The sequence below is a fragment of the Copadichromis virginalis genome, linkage group LG23, assembly GCF_057382275.1.
Source record: "Copadichromis virginalis isolate Kocher_CV1m ecotype Utaka linkage group LG23, C_Virginalis_male_GT1.1, whole genome shotgun sequence".
In the NCBI taxonomy this organism is placed as follows: Eukaryota; Metazoa; Chordata; class Actinopteri; order Cichliformes; family Cichlidae; genus Copadichromis; species Copadichromis virginalis.
The window spans coordinates 28,004,899-28,024,476 of NC_140639.1; the positions used below are offsets into that span (position 1 = coordinate 28,004,899).

General features: G+C 41.4%; 1 protein-coding gene across 3 annotated transcripts in view; it reads left to right on the forward strand.

Moving 5' to 3' along the window:
• Positions 1-17,037, forward strand: part of mbd5 (methyl-CpG binding domain protein 5) — a 57,618-nt gene extending 40,581 nt beyond the window's left edge. For 2 of the 3 annotated variants that reach the window (XM_085447339.1, XM_085447340.1), the window contains exons 6-10: positions 8,552-8,772; positions 8,864-9,988; positions 10,473-10,546; positions 11,558-11,633; positions 11,722-17,037. In XM_085447339.1, coding sequence (XP_085303465.1) covers positions 8,552-8,772; positions 8,864-9,988; positions 10,473-10,546; positions 11,558-11,633; positions 11,722-11,784 — 1,559 coding nt within the window. In that variant the 3' untranslated portion in view covers positions 11,785-17,037. Of the gene's footprint in view, positions 1-8,551; positions 8,773-8,863; positions 9,989-10,472; positions 10,547-11,191; positions 11,394-11,557; positions 11,634-11,721 lie in introns of those variants that run through there. The other variant, XM_085447341.1, reaches the window with a different exon arrangement.
• The last annotated feature ends 2,541 nt before the right edge of the window (positions 17,038-19,578 follow it).

The window sequence follows — 19,578 nt, forward strand, 5'->3', positions numbered from 1 at the left end:
TATGTACCTTTGGGTTGAGTCACGAAGAGAGATTTATAAAAATGGTGGAAATTTAAAAAAAGAAAAAAAGGCAAACACGGTCTTGTGATTCTAGTGGACCTGCTAGCTTTAGCTGTGTACTTGTATTTTTGCAGTTTTTCTGCTTTCATGTTTAGCAGTTCTTGTTTTTAAAGACACAATGAGTAACCACCCAGGACTGTCGGTACACGTAAGTAACCACTTATTTATGAAGTTTTTGTAGATTGTCCACTGTTTTCGATGTTAGAGGAACAGATGCTAGCATGGCTGCTTGTGTACATGCAGGAGCGTGAACCTCTTGTCCAGGGATATGCAGTTTACGGGTTGTTGTTCTGCCTTTACACAGTTTGGGCATTTCTCGGAGGGAGAAAGGCAGAATCACCATCATTTTTCTGACACTGTGCTTTGTGCCGAATTGCCTGGTGGCTCTGTAAATAGCTTTGCAACCGCATATAAAAAAAATGAAATAAAATAAGAAAGAGTTTTGTGGAAGCATGATTACTCAAGAAGGACCTTCTTGAGTAATTGTAAACTTAGAGCTCAGGTGTGTGCTATGAAGGTCACAGGAATGTGAGATTACCGGCTGTGTTTTTGGAGAAAAATAATGGTGAAATGCTTAAAATTTTAGATGTATGTTGGTGAAATTGCCAAGATTTGGGAGAACCGTTTTCCAAGCGATCTATTTAAGGAAAAATGTGCCTAATAACACAGATAGAAACAGAATAACCTCGGTTTACATCCCTTACTCCCCTCCCTGCGATAATCTCGATTAAGATGTGGTTTCTATGGTTATGAGCGAGCTAAAACCGAGGGATTTAGGTGATAGGCCCTGAGCTTAGACCGTCAGGTTCCTCCAGTATCTCCGAGCTAATGAGCGGGAGCCCCCTCATCCTTTGGAAGGCCGGGCTAATTGTCAGTCAGCCAGTGTTTCCCTTTGTTTTATTTGTATGCTAGCATCAGTCAATGGTGTAAGGAGATGGAAATGGGATCTGCATCACGCTTTAAGGGAAGCAACCCAGATAGGGCGCTCTAAAGAGCTTCTCCCAGCAAGCCGGTCGCTATAGTAACGATAGACCCTGAATGGAGACCAGAGTGAAGCCTTTGATGAGGGTTTAGGCCTGTGTGTGTGTCTGTTGCTGCTTGTGTATTACAGTGTGTGTATGTGCATCTGTTTATTTGTGTGTGTATGAGTGATTGTATGTTTTTGAAACTGCTGAAAGAACCTACATCTTGTATTTTTAATTTTTTTTATTTCCCCCTCCTCTTTCCTGCCTGCTGAGGGGACTGGACTTCGAGTTTATGTATTCATTGTGTGTCCATGTGTCCTCGTATGGTTTATAATGGCAATATCACCAAGGGCTGCTGCAGGCCACCTGTTCTTATCACCAGGTGCCCTGTTGGTCTTTTTTTTTTTTTTCCCCCTTCCCAAAGTCAACTCATTGAAATTCAGGCGGTCTTCTGTAGGCCATGAGATAGGGATGGGAGGAGAAGCATATGTTTAAATGAGATTAATTATAGCCTGAGGTTTGGTTTCAAGTCTTCAGAGTTTTGACTGTTTAATTCTTCTTTTAAGTACTTAAAATAAGAATTTTAAAAAAGAATGACAAGTCATCCAATCTGACCTCCTCAGAATCTGATGGATTTTTTGTTCAGTTATTTTTTAGTATATTTAATGTAAATTTTTACTTTCACATTAGGAAAGGATGCGTACTAGGAAGGATATACTATACTAGGTTGAAATGTGGCTCATTTTAATTATTCTTTCCTGCATACAGGATATTCACATGGAAACACTGAGGCTTTGTTAAACTACAGCAAAATTAATTTTCCACTTAGTTTCAGCATGATTATTTCTATATCCTGCCCTGAGAATTAGATTCATACTGGAGGAATCACAGATAAAAGATGAGCCTGATATTTAAATGTAGGGCAAAAAGAAGACCTTTCACATGCTACAACTTGCTTTGACTAGACAAGTATCCTACATGGGGTGATATGAGCCTTGGAGTTTGGCTAAAATTCACTTTTTTAAGTTTCTCCATTCAGTTATCATGAAACTGATCCTGTATTCAAGGGTGTGAACTGCTTGTGTCTGTTTCTTTGCCTTGTAGACATTGAACTGGAACTATTTTGGCTGTTTGAACTATGATATGGGGATATTTTAAGCAAGAGTTCTTCAGATCTTCTATTTATGAGAAGCGGCCAATTAAGACAAAGTTCAGGGCTTTACACACTGGCCACGTGAAATCTGTGCAAATAATTTGTGTGTTCAGAATATATTTTGGAGTTGCCTATTGTTAATAAAGCCCTTCATACGGACCACAGAACGTAATTGTGTCACAACAAACAAAAGAGTTCAGATTTCTTTAAAAAGGGGGGGTGGGGTAAAAGGGGAGTTATTCCTTCCCACTGTTGCCAAATGCTTGCTCATAAGGGGTTGTCTAATTGTTAGGGTTCTCTCTAGTATTGTAGAGTCTGTACCTTACAGTAATAATTGCCATATCACAGCTGTTGTTGTGATATGTTGTGGCTCCATTTTCTTAAGCACTCCATTGAAGCAGTCTTTTAATGCAGACACTAAACACCTTTCTGTTGAAATATTTCAGTTTCACAGTACTGAGGAACATTTTAGCTATGTGGATAAACAGAATGACTCCACCAAGGATCAGTGTAACAATAGAGATTATTTTGAGCTGTGACTCATGTAAAGCTACTCTAACAGAGTCCAAAAATAAAAATGTGCAGCGAAAAATGAGCGTAAAGGTGATGTTTTGGTGAAAAATTGTAGGAAAATCTCCCAGTTCATGCAAGCTTTGCTCCGACTGTCAGAAGATGAAACCAATCCTGCAAGCTGTTTGGAAACAGAGGACTATATTCCACATTATAATTGAACCAGCATGTAGGCAGGTATGACTCAACACCATATGGAGTACAACACTGCAGAAGAGGAGAAGCAGCCTGTTGCCTCCACCTGTTGCTTGTTACGTCTGTTTTCTATTAGTTGAGATTATGTTGCCACGTTTTACTGTTTTTCTACTAATTTCCACTGAATAAGTTCATTTGGTTTCCTGGATGGTCTGCTGTTGTTAACCTGCTCAGGGTGCAGAAGATAGCCTCAAGTGCCCTTTGTGCCATCTGCTTTATAATGCCTCACGATGCATCTACAGCTGTGTTTCCCACACTAGATCAGAACTAAAAATATTCTGTGATGCTTGTGAACCTTTAATCAAAATCTTGGTCATCACATGAGCCCCTCAAGTTGCCCCATGTTGCAGAGCGAGTGCTTCCAGTTTGCAAGGCCAGTCATTATTGGGCTTTAACACACCAGCCAATCAGGGTTGTAGTTGATCGTTTTCTTTTTTGTGTGTGTAAAAAGCACAGGGAGTTTAGCTGGATTTTAGCTGAATGTATATCAGTACATTTGACAGGGAATTTCTTGTTCTGCTCAGTAGATGCCTGCTGTATAATTACTGCAAGAGAAGTTCAGCATTAATGTTTTTAGTGATCGTTAAAGGTTTTCTGAATGCTTCATTTTGTTTTTTAATGTCAGAGAAGAGGGTTAAACAACATGAAATTAAGCGTTATGCAACTCATATTAGACTATTATAAACATTTTTTGAATGATAGTTGAGCATACTTACAGTGCTATGAAAATTTCCCAATTTCTTAGTTATTGCATTTTTTTTACACTTAGTCCTTAGCCCTGTAACAGACTGGCGACTTGTCCATGTTGTCCCCTGCCTCTTGCACTGTGGTAGTTAAATATAGGCTCCTGGTTTTCTGTGACCCTGAATTGAAGGAGTGACAGGAGATGGTTGTGCCACAACTGGCAGTTGTCTTTGCAGAATTGTTTTAATTTAGCCACTTTGGGTGGTTTTGAAACACGAACAGCCTTTAAGTCCAGGCTTTGACTAGGCCACTCCAGAACCATTTGTGGGTTGTTGTTGTTGTTGTTGGTTTTTTTGCCATTTAGAGGTGGACTAGCTGGTGTGGTTTGGATCATTGTTCTGCTGCACAGCCCAAGTTCGCTTTAGCTTCAGGACAATAACTGATGGTCAGACATTATTATAGGACTGGGCAATATATCGACTTTTTAAATATATCGATATATTTTTAAATGAGATGTGACAATATTGTTTATCGTTCTACGCAACGTTACTCTGCCTCACCTCTCTCCTTCACTAACACAACTCCCCTCCCCCATCGCTTCACCTGCAGGCAACAACAAGATGGACACGGCAGCTATCAAAGAGGAGGTGGTCAGTAAAAAGAAAACATTTGGAGATTACTATTTTAGTGCTGGTATCGTTAATCTCGTTAAAATGACATTAACGCCGTAACTGAATTAACACGGCTAATCTCCGTTAACGAGTTACAGCAGATCGCCCCGTGCGTGGGGCTGCATGGCGTCAATGCGTTAGTGCGGTTAGCTTGTTAACGCGTTGACGCCGTGCAGCCCCACGCACAGGTCCCACGATCCGTCCTCGGGACTTCCAGGTTATGCCACCATGTTTGACTGTTGGTGTGATATTCTTTTTATGAAATACTGTGGTAGTTTTATGTCAGATGCAAACCTTCCAAAAATGTCAGCTTTTGTCTTGTCAGTCCACAGAATACTTTCCCCAAAATCTTGGGGATCATCCAGATGTTTTTTGGCAAATGTGAGATGAGCCTTTATGATCTTTTTTGGTGAACTCTCCCATGGATGCCATTTTTGCCCAGTGTCTTTCTTGTTGACTTGACTCATGAACTCTGACCCTAACTGTGGCAAGTGAGGCCTGCAGTTCTTTGGATGTTGTTATGGGTTTTTTGTGACCTCCTTGGCTATGTCCATATGTATATGGGTTGTTTTTTTTTTAAATAGGGATTTCTCAGAGTGTGTTTTGAAAAATATCTCAAAAGCTGTGAAAAGTGTGCCAAATCATCAGGTAGTGATATAACAGTAACCGTGAAGAAATGATGGCTGATTAAAAGCCACAGCGCACAGCCTTTTATCATAAAGGGACATAAAAAACGCACACCTTTGTCCACATGTAAATGCAGAAATGCAGTTTTCTGAAATCTTCACCCTGTCAGGAGTTTTACAAAAGCTCCATTGTCAGTATGCATGAAACAGGCTATGTTTACAAAAAATACCCATGTACATGTGGCTGTAGCAAAGGAGGTCACAAAAGAACTGAAAAGAACATATAAAGAACTGCAGGCCTATGGGCAGAGTTCATGATTCACCCCTGGATGAGTCTTCGATGCACTCTTGGAGTACTTTCGGTAGGTTGGCCACTCCTGGGAAGGCTCGCCACTCTTCCAAGTTTTCTCCATTTTGTGGGTAACGGCTCTCACCGTAATTCACTGGATGTCAATTACTTTGTTTCTCGGCTACTTCTTTACATTGTGTTGGCTAGGAAAACTGAACTTGGAAAAGAACGAGTTAATAAGGTTAATTCATGATAGAACAAAAGGGTCAATTACCTTTTCCCTTAGGGCCACGTAGGTTTGGGTAGCATTTCTCCCTTAATAAATGAAATCATCATATAAAATTTGCTTTTCTGTATTTTTGTCTAATACTAAAAATAGTTTGATTATCTTAAATTTGCACAGTAAGAAATGAATAAGGATTGGGGCATTTTTACAGTTTTTACAGCACTGTAGATGAAGTTATGTTTTGACCACATGCTGAACAAATACACTTTTAGCTTTCAGCTAAAGTCTCATTTATGAATTTTGGCCTTGGAGTTCTCCTGTTGGCAGCGTTACCATTTGGACATTTAGGGGAAATATTCAGTAAATGTTGGTGGGTGGGAGCAGGCTAAATAGTGTTTTTGTCACTGAATGGTGGATGTTACTGTCTGAAGAGCCCTGAAACGCTTTGAAAGTGGCCTAGTCATTGGCGTCTTAGCTTTAGCCTCTGACCATCTGTTTCTATACAGCGTGCAAGCTTTGAACACCCCCCCCCCCCCCCCCCCTTTCTCCTGCCATCAACAAATACTCCAAAGTTCATTGTAAACCCCTCCCGGTCCCTCCCTCCCCCCCCCCCCCCCCCTTCAACCCAGCTGACCACCGCCCCCATCCCCCAGCAGGCTAAAATCACACCACCCGACCCTCGTAACCCCCCCACCCCCCACCCCCACCCATCCACCACAACTCCCCTACCACCAGCACCACCTCCAAACAAGCTTCCTGGCAGCGGACAGCACCACCAATCATCACTCTGTTGCCAAGGCAACCTCCCCCAGCAACAGCCGTCACTATATCATAGCAGTAGCGGAGAGGACGTGGGGAGGAAGAGGGGGGATGGCCGAGTCGTGGCTCTCAGCATTAAAGAGAGAGTGAGAGAGAGGGGAAGAAAGAAAAGAGGAGGAAAAAAATGGAGAACACACAGCTGCCCTTCAGCTACGTCGCATCGCACCAGCTGCTCCAGTCGCTGCTCTCACTCACACACACACACACACACACACACACACACACACGTCAGGCTGCTGAGATCCTGTATGCGCTCCGGCTTTGTCTACATAACATTGCTGCTGGGCTTTCTCTTCATTCATTGATACATCTGTGGCCTCCGTGTATTTTCCTCATGTTCTGTCCTTGGATGCTTCGCTAACAAGTCTGGCTGTACCGTGCATCTGGCAGCGGGTCCATCTGTTAGCTTTGGGAGCAACAGATTGCTAATGTGGAACTTTGTTTCTTTGATTGTAGAAGCCACGGTCGGGGGACACTTTCTAAGCAACTCATTTTCTAGGTTTAAAATCCACCGAACTGAGAGGTTTATTACACAGATGAACACAAGGGCACAAGAGATTTAAAAAAAAACATGCTACAGCTGCTGAGATTTTTAATTATATTTATGATTTTTATTTATACGGCTCTGTTGTTAACAGAGTTACAGAGTGCGTCATTGAATGAAGTTAAAGTATTATGGTGACGTTCCAGAAATACAACTGAAGATAAGGCAGAATAACAAAATATTAGACAGGATTTAAAACACACTACTTTAAGCCTTTTGATAAAATAACATAATATGATGCCATTTAAATGAGAAGTTTGTATTCTGGTTTGATTGGGCAGACTGGTCCACTAATTGGGAGCACTAATGGCAAATTATCTTTGTTTGCTAGCTGAGTTGCTTTCACCAATTTTAGCCCTAGATATACCTTTTATTTAATATTCTCTGTTTCCTGTTTGTGATCTCACCACTCAGTGAGTAGTTGGCGAGTGTTTGCAGGCAAGTTGGCATCTTACCTGAAAACTAGGATTAGCAGGTGAACCTAAATTGCCCAAGGGTGTGAATGTTTGTTCCCTGTGTTGGCCAGGATAGTTTCCAGCTCCCTGCTGTATAAAAGCTGTATAAGCGTTTAAGAAAATGGATGGATGGGTTCTAAAGTAGGAATGTACTCATCTAGTCCAATCCCGACTCAGAGCTGGATTCAGTATAAGGTGGGTTGGCTTCCTAGAGTGCTCAGGTGTAGCAGAGGGTCCGCTTTTCTGTGTGGTCAGGTGAGACGGTATTGCTGAAAAACTCTGACAGCTGTGATGTTGTCACTTGTCCGGTGCTCATTGGAAAAGCTTTTGTTGCACTTTTACGGTAACGAAATGTGTTGACACTGACGTCAGTAGGATTTCACTTATCAGCTCCCCTCTGCAAGTGAGTTTGTGTGCATGTGTGAGGAGGTGGACACACAGCGAGAGCAAGTAAAGGTGAGAGCAGCATGCAGTCACCTGATGATTTTCAAGCAGCATGTTGCGCTATCTGCAAATTAGAGACAGTCAACACTGCACTACAGTGCACCTTAGCACGTGCTCTTTTATTTGAGTTTAAAGAATTATAAGAGGAATGAGTGCCAGTCTGCGGCTGTCTGCTTATTAAATTCAGGTTTTAGATCAGCACTTACAAAAAAAGGTATCAGGTATAAGAAATGAAAAGTTCTTGCAGCGTTTGAATGCAAAATTATTATTAATTTATTAATAATTTGTTATTGATTATTGCACTGTAGAGGCTGGTGAGGAACAACATTTCGTTTCAGCTGTGGATTTCTGTAAATACCATGTGAAATGACAATAAATCCTACAAACTTATATTAACTTAACTGAAAAATGAGAAAAAAAATAGGAAAGCAATCTCCTTATGTCCACAAGAAATAGATGGCCATTTGACGATTGTGTTATCTTATTGGTTAAAACAGGTACTGATTTGCAGTTACAGAAAAATGTTAAAAATTTGGTGATTCCCACCTCTACGAAATACAGTGAAGGCTCCAAACACTGGACCCTTTGGTAGTCTGGCTGGGGGCCACAGGTCCTTTGTTTGACATCCTTGATGTAGGCCATCCATTCTTGTTGATGAATGCAGTGAATATTGTGGATTGTTTTAAAAAATGTAACTAGAATTACACTTCAGCATGCTTTATCATATGTTTTACCAAAAATATAAAATATTGCTTAGTTCCTTAGTCGTGAAGTATCAGTGCTGTCTGTATTAAAATACACACCATGTCTGATGGTTCGAGCTCACCGGCCTCTCCCTGTTGTTTTGCAGGAAACCCCTCGTCACTTGGATGTGGAATGGGCGCTCTACAGCCACATGTCAACGCCGGTGGAGGTCAGATGTACCCGCAGCAGGTCCATCAGGGCATGCAGCAAGCAGTGGTATCTCATCCTGCCTACCAGGGGCAGCAGCACTTCTCCGACAACCCGCCCTACGCTGACAGCAACAACGCCAACTCCGGCTCCATGGCCTGCCTCTACCAGAACTACCAGGTGGAGCAATGAGTCATGTTTTGATCTGTGTAGTATTTCAGATGTTTTAGATGACATTTCTAATCACAATGGCCCCTCTCTGTATCCACAGCAGGGGATGCTGCCACACCCACAATTTGGGGAGGAGCAGCAGCCCCAAGGTGAGGGACTTCCAGCGGGTACGCCTAGCTCTGACAGAGCCCCCGGCGGAGGGCCAGAATCTGTGGACGCCATCTACAGAGCTGTTGTGGACGCAGCCAGCAAAGGCGTGCATGTAACCATCACCACGACAGTGAGCGGGACAACGCAGGCGAGTCCAGTGCACGCCCTCAGTGCCATGAGTGCCTTCACTGCCTCCATAAGGGAACCTGTCAACCTCCCCCAGGCAGTCAGCGCAGTCCTGCATGGGCACCAGGAAGGGGAGACCATACCCCAGCAAGCCAGAGTGCGGCAGGTGAGGCCTGGGCGGGGTCAGAAGAACATGGATCCAGGGAAGAGCACTCCGGATGGCCCTGAAGCCAATGATTACTTCCGTTCTCCTGGACGCGGGACTCCCAGGGGGCAGTGGGACGGGGAGACTCATCATGGGGGAGGCTTTGACAGTCAGAACAACAACAACGCCTGGGGTGGTGAGGAGTTCCTGGAGTGCTCGACCCAAGTAAGGAGTAGTCCCTGCATGGAGAGACCTGCCAGTCTGGCCCCTGCGCCACCCTGCCCCACAGATGGGTCCAACGACCACAGCCTGGTGATGGCCCACGATAAGGCCTACCTCGATGATAGCTTCCGGTTCAACAACTGCGGTCGGGCACCAGCTAACTACAAGGAACGTCTGGAGCAGACGGTGGAACGTTGCGCCCATCTCAACGGCACCACGCCCCACTTCAACACCCGGGGCTACGGAGAAGTCCTGGGCCCTCCACGGCAGGATGACGACCAGTCACCCAGCTCCTCCACGAGCCTGGAGGGCCCTCTGGCTACAGCCAAAGACTACAGCCACTACAACGGCCACTTCAATGGAATGGCGCCCAGCCCTTCGGACACGAAGAGCCTGAGCAGTGAGGAGGACCTCCGGCAGCCAGACTCGCCCTCATCGGAGCTGCTCCACTACCGGTCCAGGACCTTCAACATGGGAGAGCTGGTCTGGGGCCAGCTGAAGGGCTTCCCGCCGTGGCCTGCAAAGCTGGCCGGGGATGAGCAAGTGCACAGCGCTGCCATGCAGCTGCGGGAGCAGGCCAAGGTAAGGGGCCGGGGTAGTCTGTCACCACCTGTCACCATTTTGCCAGCCAGCGCCTCAGCCTGAGGAGGCTATGAGCAGCAATCCCAGTATTAAAAGTTTCAGCGAGTCTTGGATTACAATGAATTATCTTCCAATTAAAGGGAGTTGCTTGCCAATAAGTCGAGAATAACTCGCATTTGACTGTAACTTTCAAATATTGCAGCTTTGAAAAGTCAGAAGGAAATAGAGCTTTTTAAATTTCTGTCCAGCGGCCATCGAGGCAGATGGACTCCAAATTACTCCAAAAACACATCCACGGCTTTACCTGCCAAATCAGAAGTGCAGAACAGAGCATGTCCGACAAACGGTGACTGCCAAATTATCCGCTAGACGCGCCGAAGTGATAAACCGGAGTTCAAATTGAGCATCAGTTCCTGGTGCTTGGTGGGAAATTTTCAGTCTGGTGCTGAATGTGCTCAAATTGATTCCACTTTTCTTTGTGCAGGTAGAGCCAGAGAAGCTGAAAACACTAACTCATGACTTGGAGGCATTCGACCGCGCCGCCAAAAGAGGCCTAAAGTAAGTAACCTCACCCAGCACACTGGTGCTTCATTAATAATATAAACCCACCTTTGCTGTAGTTTGAGCTGAGCGAGGCCTTTTCGTGCTTCCTCTGATGATCTTTATCCAAAGTGGCATTGACACCTAGTGGTTAAAGATGGTGTCCTGCAGCAAAGGAGAGGCAAACATTTGTTTAAGTGAAACAATAAAACTTTAAACGCTTTGGGGCAAAAATAGACCATTAACCCTGAAGTGACTGAACTAAAATGACAGAGGTAGAGTCGGAATACTTTATTCAGTGGCTCTGTTTCCACAAACTACACATGTACAGCTTCTTTTTTCCAGGGTAGATATTAAAAACTGTTCTAGTCTTTTATTTCAATAATCCAAAATTAAAGCTTTAAAGGTCTGTTTAAGTGACCTATGTGTTACAGCACACTCGTATCATTTTAACACCCAAATATGGACACATTGGAGGTTCTGTAATCCTCCGAACAACAAATAATGATGGAAGTCATCACAGTGTATACTATAAACTTGTGTCAAAATATTAGAAGAGTGTAAAATTACAAAAAGATCAAATAGTATATAAAATCATATACTTCCCTGTAACTTCTAAATTATCTTTCCTGCACTGCTTATTCTTTTGGCTGCTCCCGTCAGGGAATCATCTGCCTCTATCGGACCCTAACGCTAGCTTCCTCCTCTGATGCCACCCCTCTGAATGTCCTCCTTCACTACATCCATGAACCGCTTGGCACCATCTCCAAACCATATATCATAGCAGGTCTCACTCCTGTATTACAACAGTGGGACATTTTCAGTTAAAGAGCTATGAGAAGTTCATTAGAAGCATAAATAAACACGTTGGTCACATGGAGTTGAACCAGCTGCTTCTCCGGTCAGTTTCCTCATCCTGTAGATGGATTCAAGTGTAATAATTATTTTTTAAGCTACCTTTTTGTTGTAGTTTATAATTGTAAAGTTTTCTTCTGCCTAAAAGTAAATAATATAAATATTGTCTGACAGACCGGGGAAACTGAATAATCACTTGGAAGCTGCTATCCACGAGGCCATGAGCGAGCTAGACAAGATGTCGGGCACAGTGAGTATTTGCGCTTTTCCTCTCTTCTCATGCACTGCTGTTTCCCCCGCATTCACCACCACACCGTTTCCTGTGTGTGTGCCATCAGATCCCGTCGAGGGATCGTCAGGTGAAGCTCCCCAAGCCGAAGAGGAGGAAGATATCCAGATAACATTGAATGTGTTGGCCCAAGAACGTCCTCAGAGCCTTTCGGAGACTTTGTCCGTTCAGCCTTGATGCGATCTGAGCTCTCTAACAGGTGCTACACGTGGACTTTCAGTGGTACATCGTTGTTCCATGATATCAACTTGACTTAATGACTGACCACAGAAGGTGCTGGAAATTCCAATCACCACTACGGTTTATAGACTGTAGGAAAAAACATGAATACAGAAAAACATCAAAAACGGTTGCAATTTGTCTACAGCTCACTGAATTAACTATTTTTTTCTAGTATAAGATAGTAAAATAAACAAAAAAAGCTACAAGCATTACCTTACATATTTAAGAAAAATAGACAGTCCAAATATTTCTGATACATTTTCAATATGTATATAGATAATCCTGAAATTTCATGCTATTAAGAATTGTATGTAAATATTGTACAATGTCATGTACAACCGTACCTAATGCACATTTTATCTTTTATTGTACAAAACAAAGCAGAAGTGTACCAATGTCTTGGTTTCTATTCAGAAATGCGGTCGCATATGGCCGCATGCATAGGATAAATAAGAATACAGCCTAAAGCTTTTATATGATGAACTGTAAGATGTGCTGTTTTCTTTTTTCTTTCTTTTTCTTTTCTTTGTTGTTTTATTTTTGTAAGGGAACAGCGATGAAACTGACATGAGCTCACCATAACAGTAGTCACTCCAGCTAAGTGTTCATTTGTAATGGGGAGAAAAAACAGTTCAAAAAACACAGAATGAACTTTACCAGCAGAAAGTGTTCAGTGTCCCACCTCACCCACACCCTGTATCCCTACCCTCCCACACACCCACACCCTGTATCCCTGTCCACCCACAGCCTGTATCCCTCCCACCGAGACCCCAGCCGGCTCCACCAGTCACCACGTTACTTGGTCTGGTTCTGGGTTTTTCAGGTGTTGTAATTTATGAACAAAAACTTTTTTTGAGTGTTTTCAGAAGGAAAAATCCACTCACAGACACTTAATTTTCCAAAACCTCCACAATGATTGTTTTTAGAAGAGGTTCATTCATTTAAAGTAAAAATGATGGGGGGGGGAAAAGTCCTAAACATGGGTTGTCCAGCTTCTGAAACGGCAAGACTTTTTTTTATGTTGTTGTAAATTAAATGCTATTAATTAATGTTGGACTTCAGAAGTTGAGCTCTTTCTGCCAGCGTGCTTACATGCACTGTAGTTAACTCCGCTGACGTTACATCTGCTGGCTGTGCAGAGTTTTTAACTGGAACAAGTGTACATTGCAAAACAAGTTTTAGCCCATTTTAGGCTACTGAAATGATGAATTGATGGATATTGGTGGTCTTGGTGCATCTCTGAAAAACATCCCTGATTTAATGATTTCAGTGGTTTGGGGCTGAGGTTTTTTGTGGTTTCTGAGTTGCGGCACAGAATAACGGAATGAGGAACCAGTTTTGAGGCTGCGTAGCGTCGGGTAGCAAGTGAGTTGGGGTTGTTTCAGTGGCAGGAGATTAATTTTGAACAGAATTTCAAGGGGTGCATGAGTGAAGTGTCTGGATTTCTTAGGTAGCCCATCCCAAATTTAATATCATGAGCAGTTCCAACATTGGGGTTGGCCATTTCTGGTTGCCTTTGGACCGTTGGTCTTTGGTTAGCATTTATAGATTTGGCACCAGATAATATGACCCTGAGCTATCTTGTCTTGTCTTAGATGCCTTTAGCTTACCTTTAAACAGCTTTGAGAACCCCACATAGGGTTGCATTACACAGTGACACAGTAGCTTGGGGTAGTATCAGTGAACACAATTTCCAATAGCAGCCCAGCCCATAATCTCTGATGTCAGTGGTTCCAGCTTTGTGACTGGCAATTTTGCAGTGCTGTTGGGAGTGGCAGTCTTTATTTTGTAAAAATCTATGGAATAGGCGTCAGATTTGGCGTCAGCTTGATGGATGTAGCGCAGCCACTTCTGCCTTGTTGTGTCTTGAGGACCAGCCCGCATTTTGACAGTTTTAAAACAAATGTAATACAGTATTAGGTTGTACAAGTTTAAGTAACTTCTTACAGTAGCTTCTCCCACCAGTGGGTCCAAATTTGAGACCGGCATTTTGTTTTAGTGTTTGTTTTCTGTTGGGGGGGCGGCATGCTAATGCCTTGCTAATGCCAATGTTTTTGGGATCTATACAAGTTGTTTTTTGAGGGGCATGCATCTGTAATACACTGTAAAACAAGAGGTAGTAGATACTGGGGGTTGAACAAGGGTTGGGGAAAGTTCTCTGGAACTACAATCATAATGGAAAGAATCTGTGTGCTGTCTGTTTGAAATCACTGTGCATTTCATGTAGTCCCAGACATCTGCCGCTCCAGGTTTGGGACCAGTATTTTGTGTTGCAAATGCATAGAGCTGGTCTAGATTGGGCACTAGCACCTACTAATTGGGAAATATGTATCAGTGGTCTAATTAAGACTTTTTCTTCTATGTCCTCTTTTATGAGGTTTTGGTTGACATTATTTTAAATCTGCAGATGGCATAGCTGGATGCTCTGTTGGCATAGGGTTAACTTCATGTCACTCGAGTGCTTACATGTAAAATGGCTTTTTTCAGGAGAAATCTTTTGCTCCCTGATTACTGAAACCATAAAAGTCCATCGCTACATGCATATAAACACACTGTGAGATGTTTAGAGACTCATCCTGGTCCATTTTCAGTATGATGAGTAAAATAAGCCCTGCTCTTAGATTTGAAAGCTTTAACTCTCATTGTTGGAAGTCAAAAAACCATAAACCACTACATCTGAAAATGCAGACAATTTCAGTTTGCTTTGTGTTGTAACCACAAACTTTGGCCAGTTATTAACATGGGTGGATTTTTCCTTCAGCAACAAGAATCACAGGCTGCATCGAACGATCATGTCATTGATTGTCGCGATCATATTCACATGCTTGTTTGTACAGTGACTGTTTTTATTTTTGTTCTCCACGTGTTTTTACCCACAGCTTTCAGTAGAGTAACTGACCTCCGAGGCATCTGAAGCAACACTAACTGGGCTTTCCAGAGCAGTGAAAGCGCTTTTATTTTATTTTGGTTTTCCATTTTAGAGGCCTTGTTGTTTGTTTTTCATATTGATGTAAATTATTTATGTACAGTACTCCATATTTATTTTAAGCTTTACAAATATGCTAGATGGCAATAATACTACCAAGAGTTGAGAACTCAAGCCTTATATGTGTATATGTATGTTTTCTTTCCTTTTTTAACAAGTGAATTGATCATGTATTCAGAGTCCATTACAAACAAAAAGGTCATATTCTGTCTTATTTAAGAAGTGAACGTTACAGATAAGTCTTTTTAATTACAGTGAGGTTTTCTAGTCTTCATGTTTTTACTTGTTACAGATTGTGTCATGGTAGAGAAAAAGAGCATCTTATTTATGAATATGCACATCTGATGTTGGTAATAAATGCAGTTTGAACACTACAAGTTATCAGTGTTTGAAGCTGAGAAGAAGAATCATCATTCGATCGGTCTGACAGTATTGGAAATGGATCAAAACCACCGGCAATCTCTACGGAATAACCAAGTGCAATATTACCAATCGATGGCAAAGATCAACACTGCGAAACACTGCATCTCTCATTGTTTGGACTCTTCTGTGTTGCCTGTTTTGCTTTTCTTTCTTTCTTTTTTTCTTAATAGTCATCTTTTCTGATGCTCTAACCTGAGAGCAATGAAGTAGAAATTGATGTGTAGCTTTATTTTTACACGCCAGCCACAACCGTTAACCCAATTAGCCTCAAAGTTTGAACTAAAATACTGTTACTTGAACTTTATACGCAAGAACTCTAACAAATAAAAAGTTAAAACCAAATAATACACTACTGAAAGAACAGATTCCCCTTTGTCAGCCTCTAAAACAAGGGGTGCACCATTATTGGCCAAATATCCATACGGACACTGGTATCGGCCAAATATCTGCATCTTTGGTAGATTTACAGATATTAGAGGCCAATATTTTGCAGCAAGAACTAAAAAGACCTTTTAAACAAATTAGTTATTTTACCTGACATCAAGGGTGAAATTTTGTGCAACAAAAACTGAAAAAAAATATAGATATATAATTGCCCTTTGAAACATCCATTTCTGTGCTTTCCAAATGAAAACACTACTATGACTACATATCCATAACAAATGGAGCCTTTAAGTCAAATCAAATTCCTGCATTTTTAAGTCAAGTTGTACTGTATTTTCCAATGAGATGTCTCTCTACCTTATTGTGTTTTTGTGCACACTGAAAAAAACTGAGAATGTTTTTTTGTTTTTGTTTTTTTTTTTAAAAAAGCTAATTTTTTTTTCTTTGTTTTTCTCTTTTGTTTACTGTTAAAAATATCAGTATCAAACGCGAACACAAGGCATTGTTGTTACCTTCACAGCGGCAACAACATAAGCAATACCTGTGAAGAATGTGTTTAAAAACACGTCCCTGTTATTTTCAGCGTGCACCCTTTTGAGAGTCGAGGTTTTGTTATTTTGTCTTACTGTAAACCTTCAGAGGAGATGTCCTCCGGCCGTTTTCCAAAATGTGACGTTCGCTGTGGAGAACATGTGAGCTGTTTCGGTAAAGTTCATTCTGCCTCGTCTCCCCCTTCTCTCCACCTCTTTTTAAAAAAACAAAACAAAACAAATTATGTTTTCTTTTTTGGTTTTTGTGCAATGACATGCAGGTTCCTGCACTTGTGACCGGAACCCCATGTGTTACGGATCTGTTATTGGTTTCTTGTAATTCGTGGTCAAGAGTTCAAAGCATTTTTTGTGTTTGAGGTGGTCCGTGCGGTCTATTTTACCCTCCTGTCTCCTTCCACCTGTGATTGTGTGAGGTGTGAGTGTGAGTTTTATTTTTTCCAGTGTTTGTTTCTGCTCTTTAAATCTCCCATCCTTTCGTTGTCAGTATTTTGTTTCTTCAACTTGTAATTAAGTATATATTTTCTCACTAATATATACTTTACAAAAAATAGACCTGCGTGAAGTATGATGTGCACTTGATTGCTCTTTTTATTTTTCTTTATTTGCATTAATGTGGGCTAGGGATAGTTTGTCAGAGTCCATTATTTTGAGATTGTTTGGACTTTTTTTAATGGTTTGATGTACGCAGCATTTTTTTTGTAAATATTGTGAAACATTACAGGTCATGCAGTGATGTAACATTTTGAAAAATGTTGCACAGATGTTTAAGATATTAAAAACATGGTCACTCTTACTTGAATTATCTGATTTGTTGTGCATTTTTATGCCTTTTTGTGGAGGCCGGGTGCTTTCCCCCCCCAGGTTTGTTATTAAATATTTCTAAGAGGAAATTAATGAGAAAGTTTGGAGTAAAACCACGAGTCTAGTTTAAAGCTTGTTGTACACTGGCCTCTAGTGGAAAAGCAGGAAAGCACACTTATATGCAGGGTTTTTAACATTAATATTAAATATTACTCTTTAAATATCTGCTGTTTGTCACTCTTCAAATCGCCCCCAAATTTACCTGAAACCACACACACAAAAAGCCCTTTTGCTTGAAAAACATCCAGCTACTAGACCTACTCAGCAGCCCTAGACCTCCTTTTTTATTAAATGTGGATTAAATGCTTATGTTTTTCAAAGTAGTCACAGAACATTTAGTCACATTTTTCACGTGGGGAATACTACATAAAGTTTAAATATAATCAAAAGCTTCAGAGCAGTTCTTAAGAAGGAAGTGAATATTAGCTTTTACTAACTTGGACACTGTTCAAATTTTGTTATTTCACAACAAAACAGTGACTTTAATGTAATTTAATTGTGTTTCTATTACTTATTTTGGTGCAGTGTGAATGGAGCAAAAGCGCTTAAACTTGAGAAAATACTGTTAAAAGTAAAAAGAAAATCTATTTCCTCCTCAACATTTTCCAAAGCCATGTTTGGGGTCTGCCAGGCTGATTCAGACCCCCCGACCTTATGTTTGATTCCCCTACTTTATTCTATAGCTATATTAACATAGAAAGGATTAAAGTATTTATTTTAAGATATACAATTATTCTTTAAGTAATGATTAGCAATAGCTATTTAGTCAGATATGGTTGCTTGCTTAAATTTGAACCTGTGTGAAGCCTATTTAAAGCTATTGTGAAGCTTTACCTATGACTAGCTTGTACATTTGTCAAATTATTTACTAGTTAATTGGAAAAAATCTTTAACATGTATATAAAAAACATATTTTTACAGTTCAAGAAAAAAAAGTTGATTACCTTTTATTCTATATTCATATTAGCTTATAAAGTATCAACATATATTTATTAAAAATGTAAAGTTGAGGTAATGATTATCTAGCTAGGTAGGAAAGGTTGCTTTCTCAAGTCTGATTTTTATCATCTGTGTAAGGCTAATGTTAGCTAAACTGGGATTACTTTAGATGCTTGTTGAACCGACACCGGCCAGTTGGGAAAGAAATTACTATTTTTTTTAAATAAGTTCTTTTTAGAGGACCAAATTGTTGGTTTACCTTTATTCTACATCTATATTAGCTTATAAGTATTTAGTATTTATTTATTTATTGTCATTGTCAAGAACAATGAAATTGCGTTTGGGGCTTCCATACAACCCAAAAAAAAAGAAGAAAATAATAAATACCCCTTAAAACCCAAGTGTACATATTTAACCCAGTGTGACTCCAATGCAATAAGACAATCCTTAGCAATAATGTTCGTAGAAATTCAGACAAAGACCTGAGAAACATGACAAAATACAACAATGCAACCCATTCAATATTATTGTACTGTGAGATATGATATCAGATATGATAGTTATCTATTTAAGAAAGAGGGGGGGGGGGGGCAGGAGGGGGAAGAGAATAAAGATATGATGCACCAATGCAGACCAGTTCATTGCTATTAAGAAGTTGGATATGGTTATTGTCCGTGAGAGGGGGGCAGAGAGTTCAGGAGCCTCACAGCCTGTGGATACAGGCTGTTGGCCAGTCTGGATGTTCTGGCCTGTATAGACCTGTACCTTCTCCCTGAGGGCAGCAGATGGAAAAGGTGGCGCGCAGGGTGATGTTGGTCCCGCAGGATACTGTGCACCCTCCTCAGACAGCGAGTGGGGAAGATATTACTGATCTCTGGCAGACTTGTTCCAATAATTCTGCCAGCTTCTTTCACCACCCGCTGGAGTGCTTGCTGATCGGCCTTGGTGCAGCTGGGGAACCACACTAGAAATCCATACGTCAGAACGCTGCTGTTGGCACAGTTGTAGAAGTTCAACATCAGAGATCTGGGAATGTGTGTGCTCCGCAGTCTCCTCAGGTAGTAGAGGCGCTGTTGGGCCTTCCGTACAACTGAGGTGATATGGTTGCCCCAGGACAGGTCCTCGGTCACAGTTACCCCCAAGAATTTAAAACTGCTCACCCTCTCCACCGCCTCACTGCCAATGAAGAGAGGCAGATGGTTGTTATGACCCCTCTTCCGGAAATCTACAATGATCTCCTTGGTCTTTTTGGTGTTTAAGACCAAGTTATTGTCGTGGCACCATGACTCTAGTTGTTGCACCTCTGTCCTATAGTTTGTCTCATCATTGTTGGATATAAGTCCGAGCACTGTAGTGTCATCTGCAAACTTAACAATGAGATTGGACACGCAGGAGGAAATACAGTCATGGGTGAAGAGAGTGTATAGCAGAGGGCTCAGAACACACCCCTTATAAAGGATTAATATTTATACAGTTAGCGTAAGGCCCTCCTTTCTATATCTAAACTGTAACTTAAGCTAATGATTAGCCAGTGTTATTT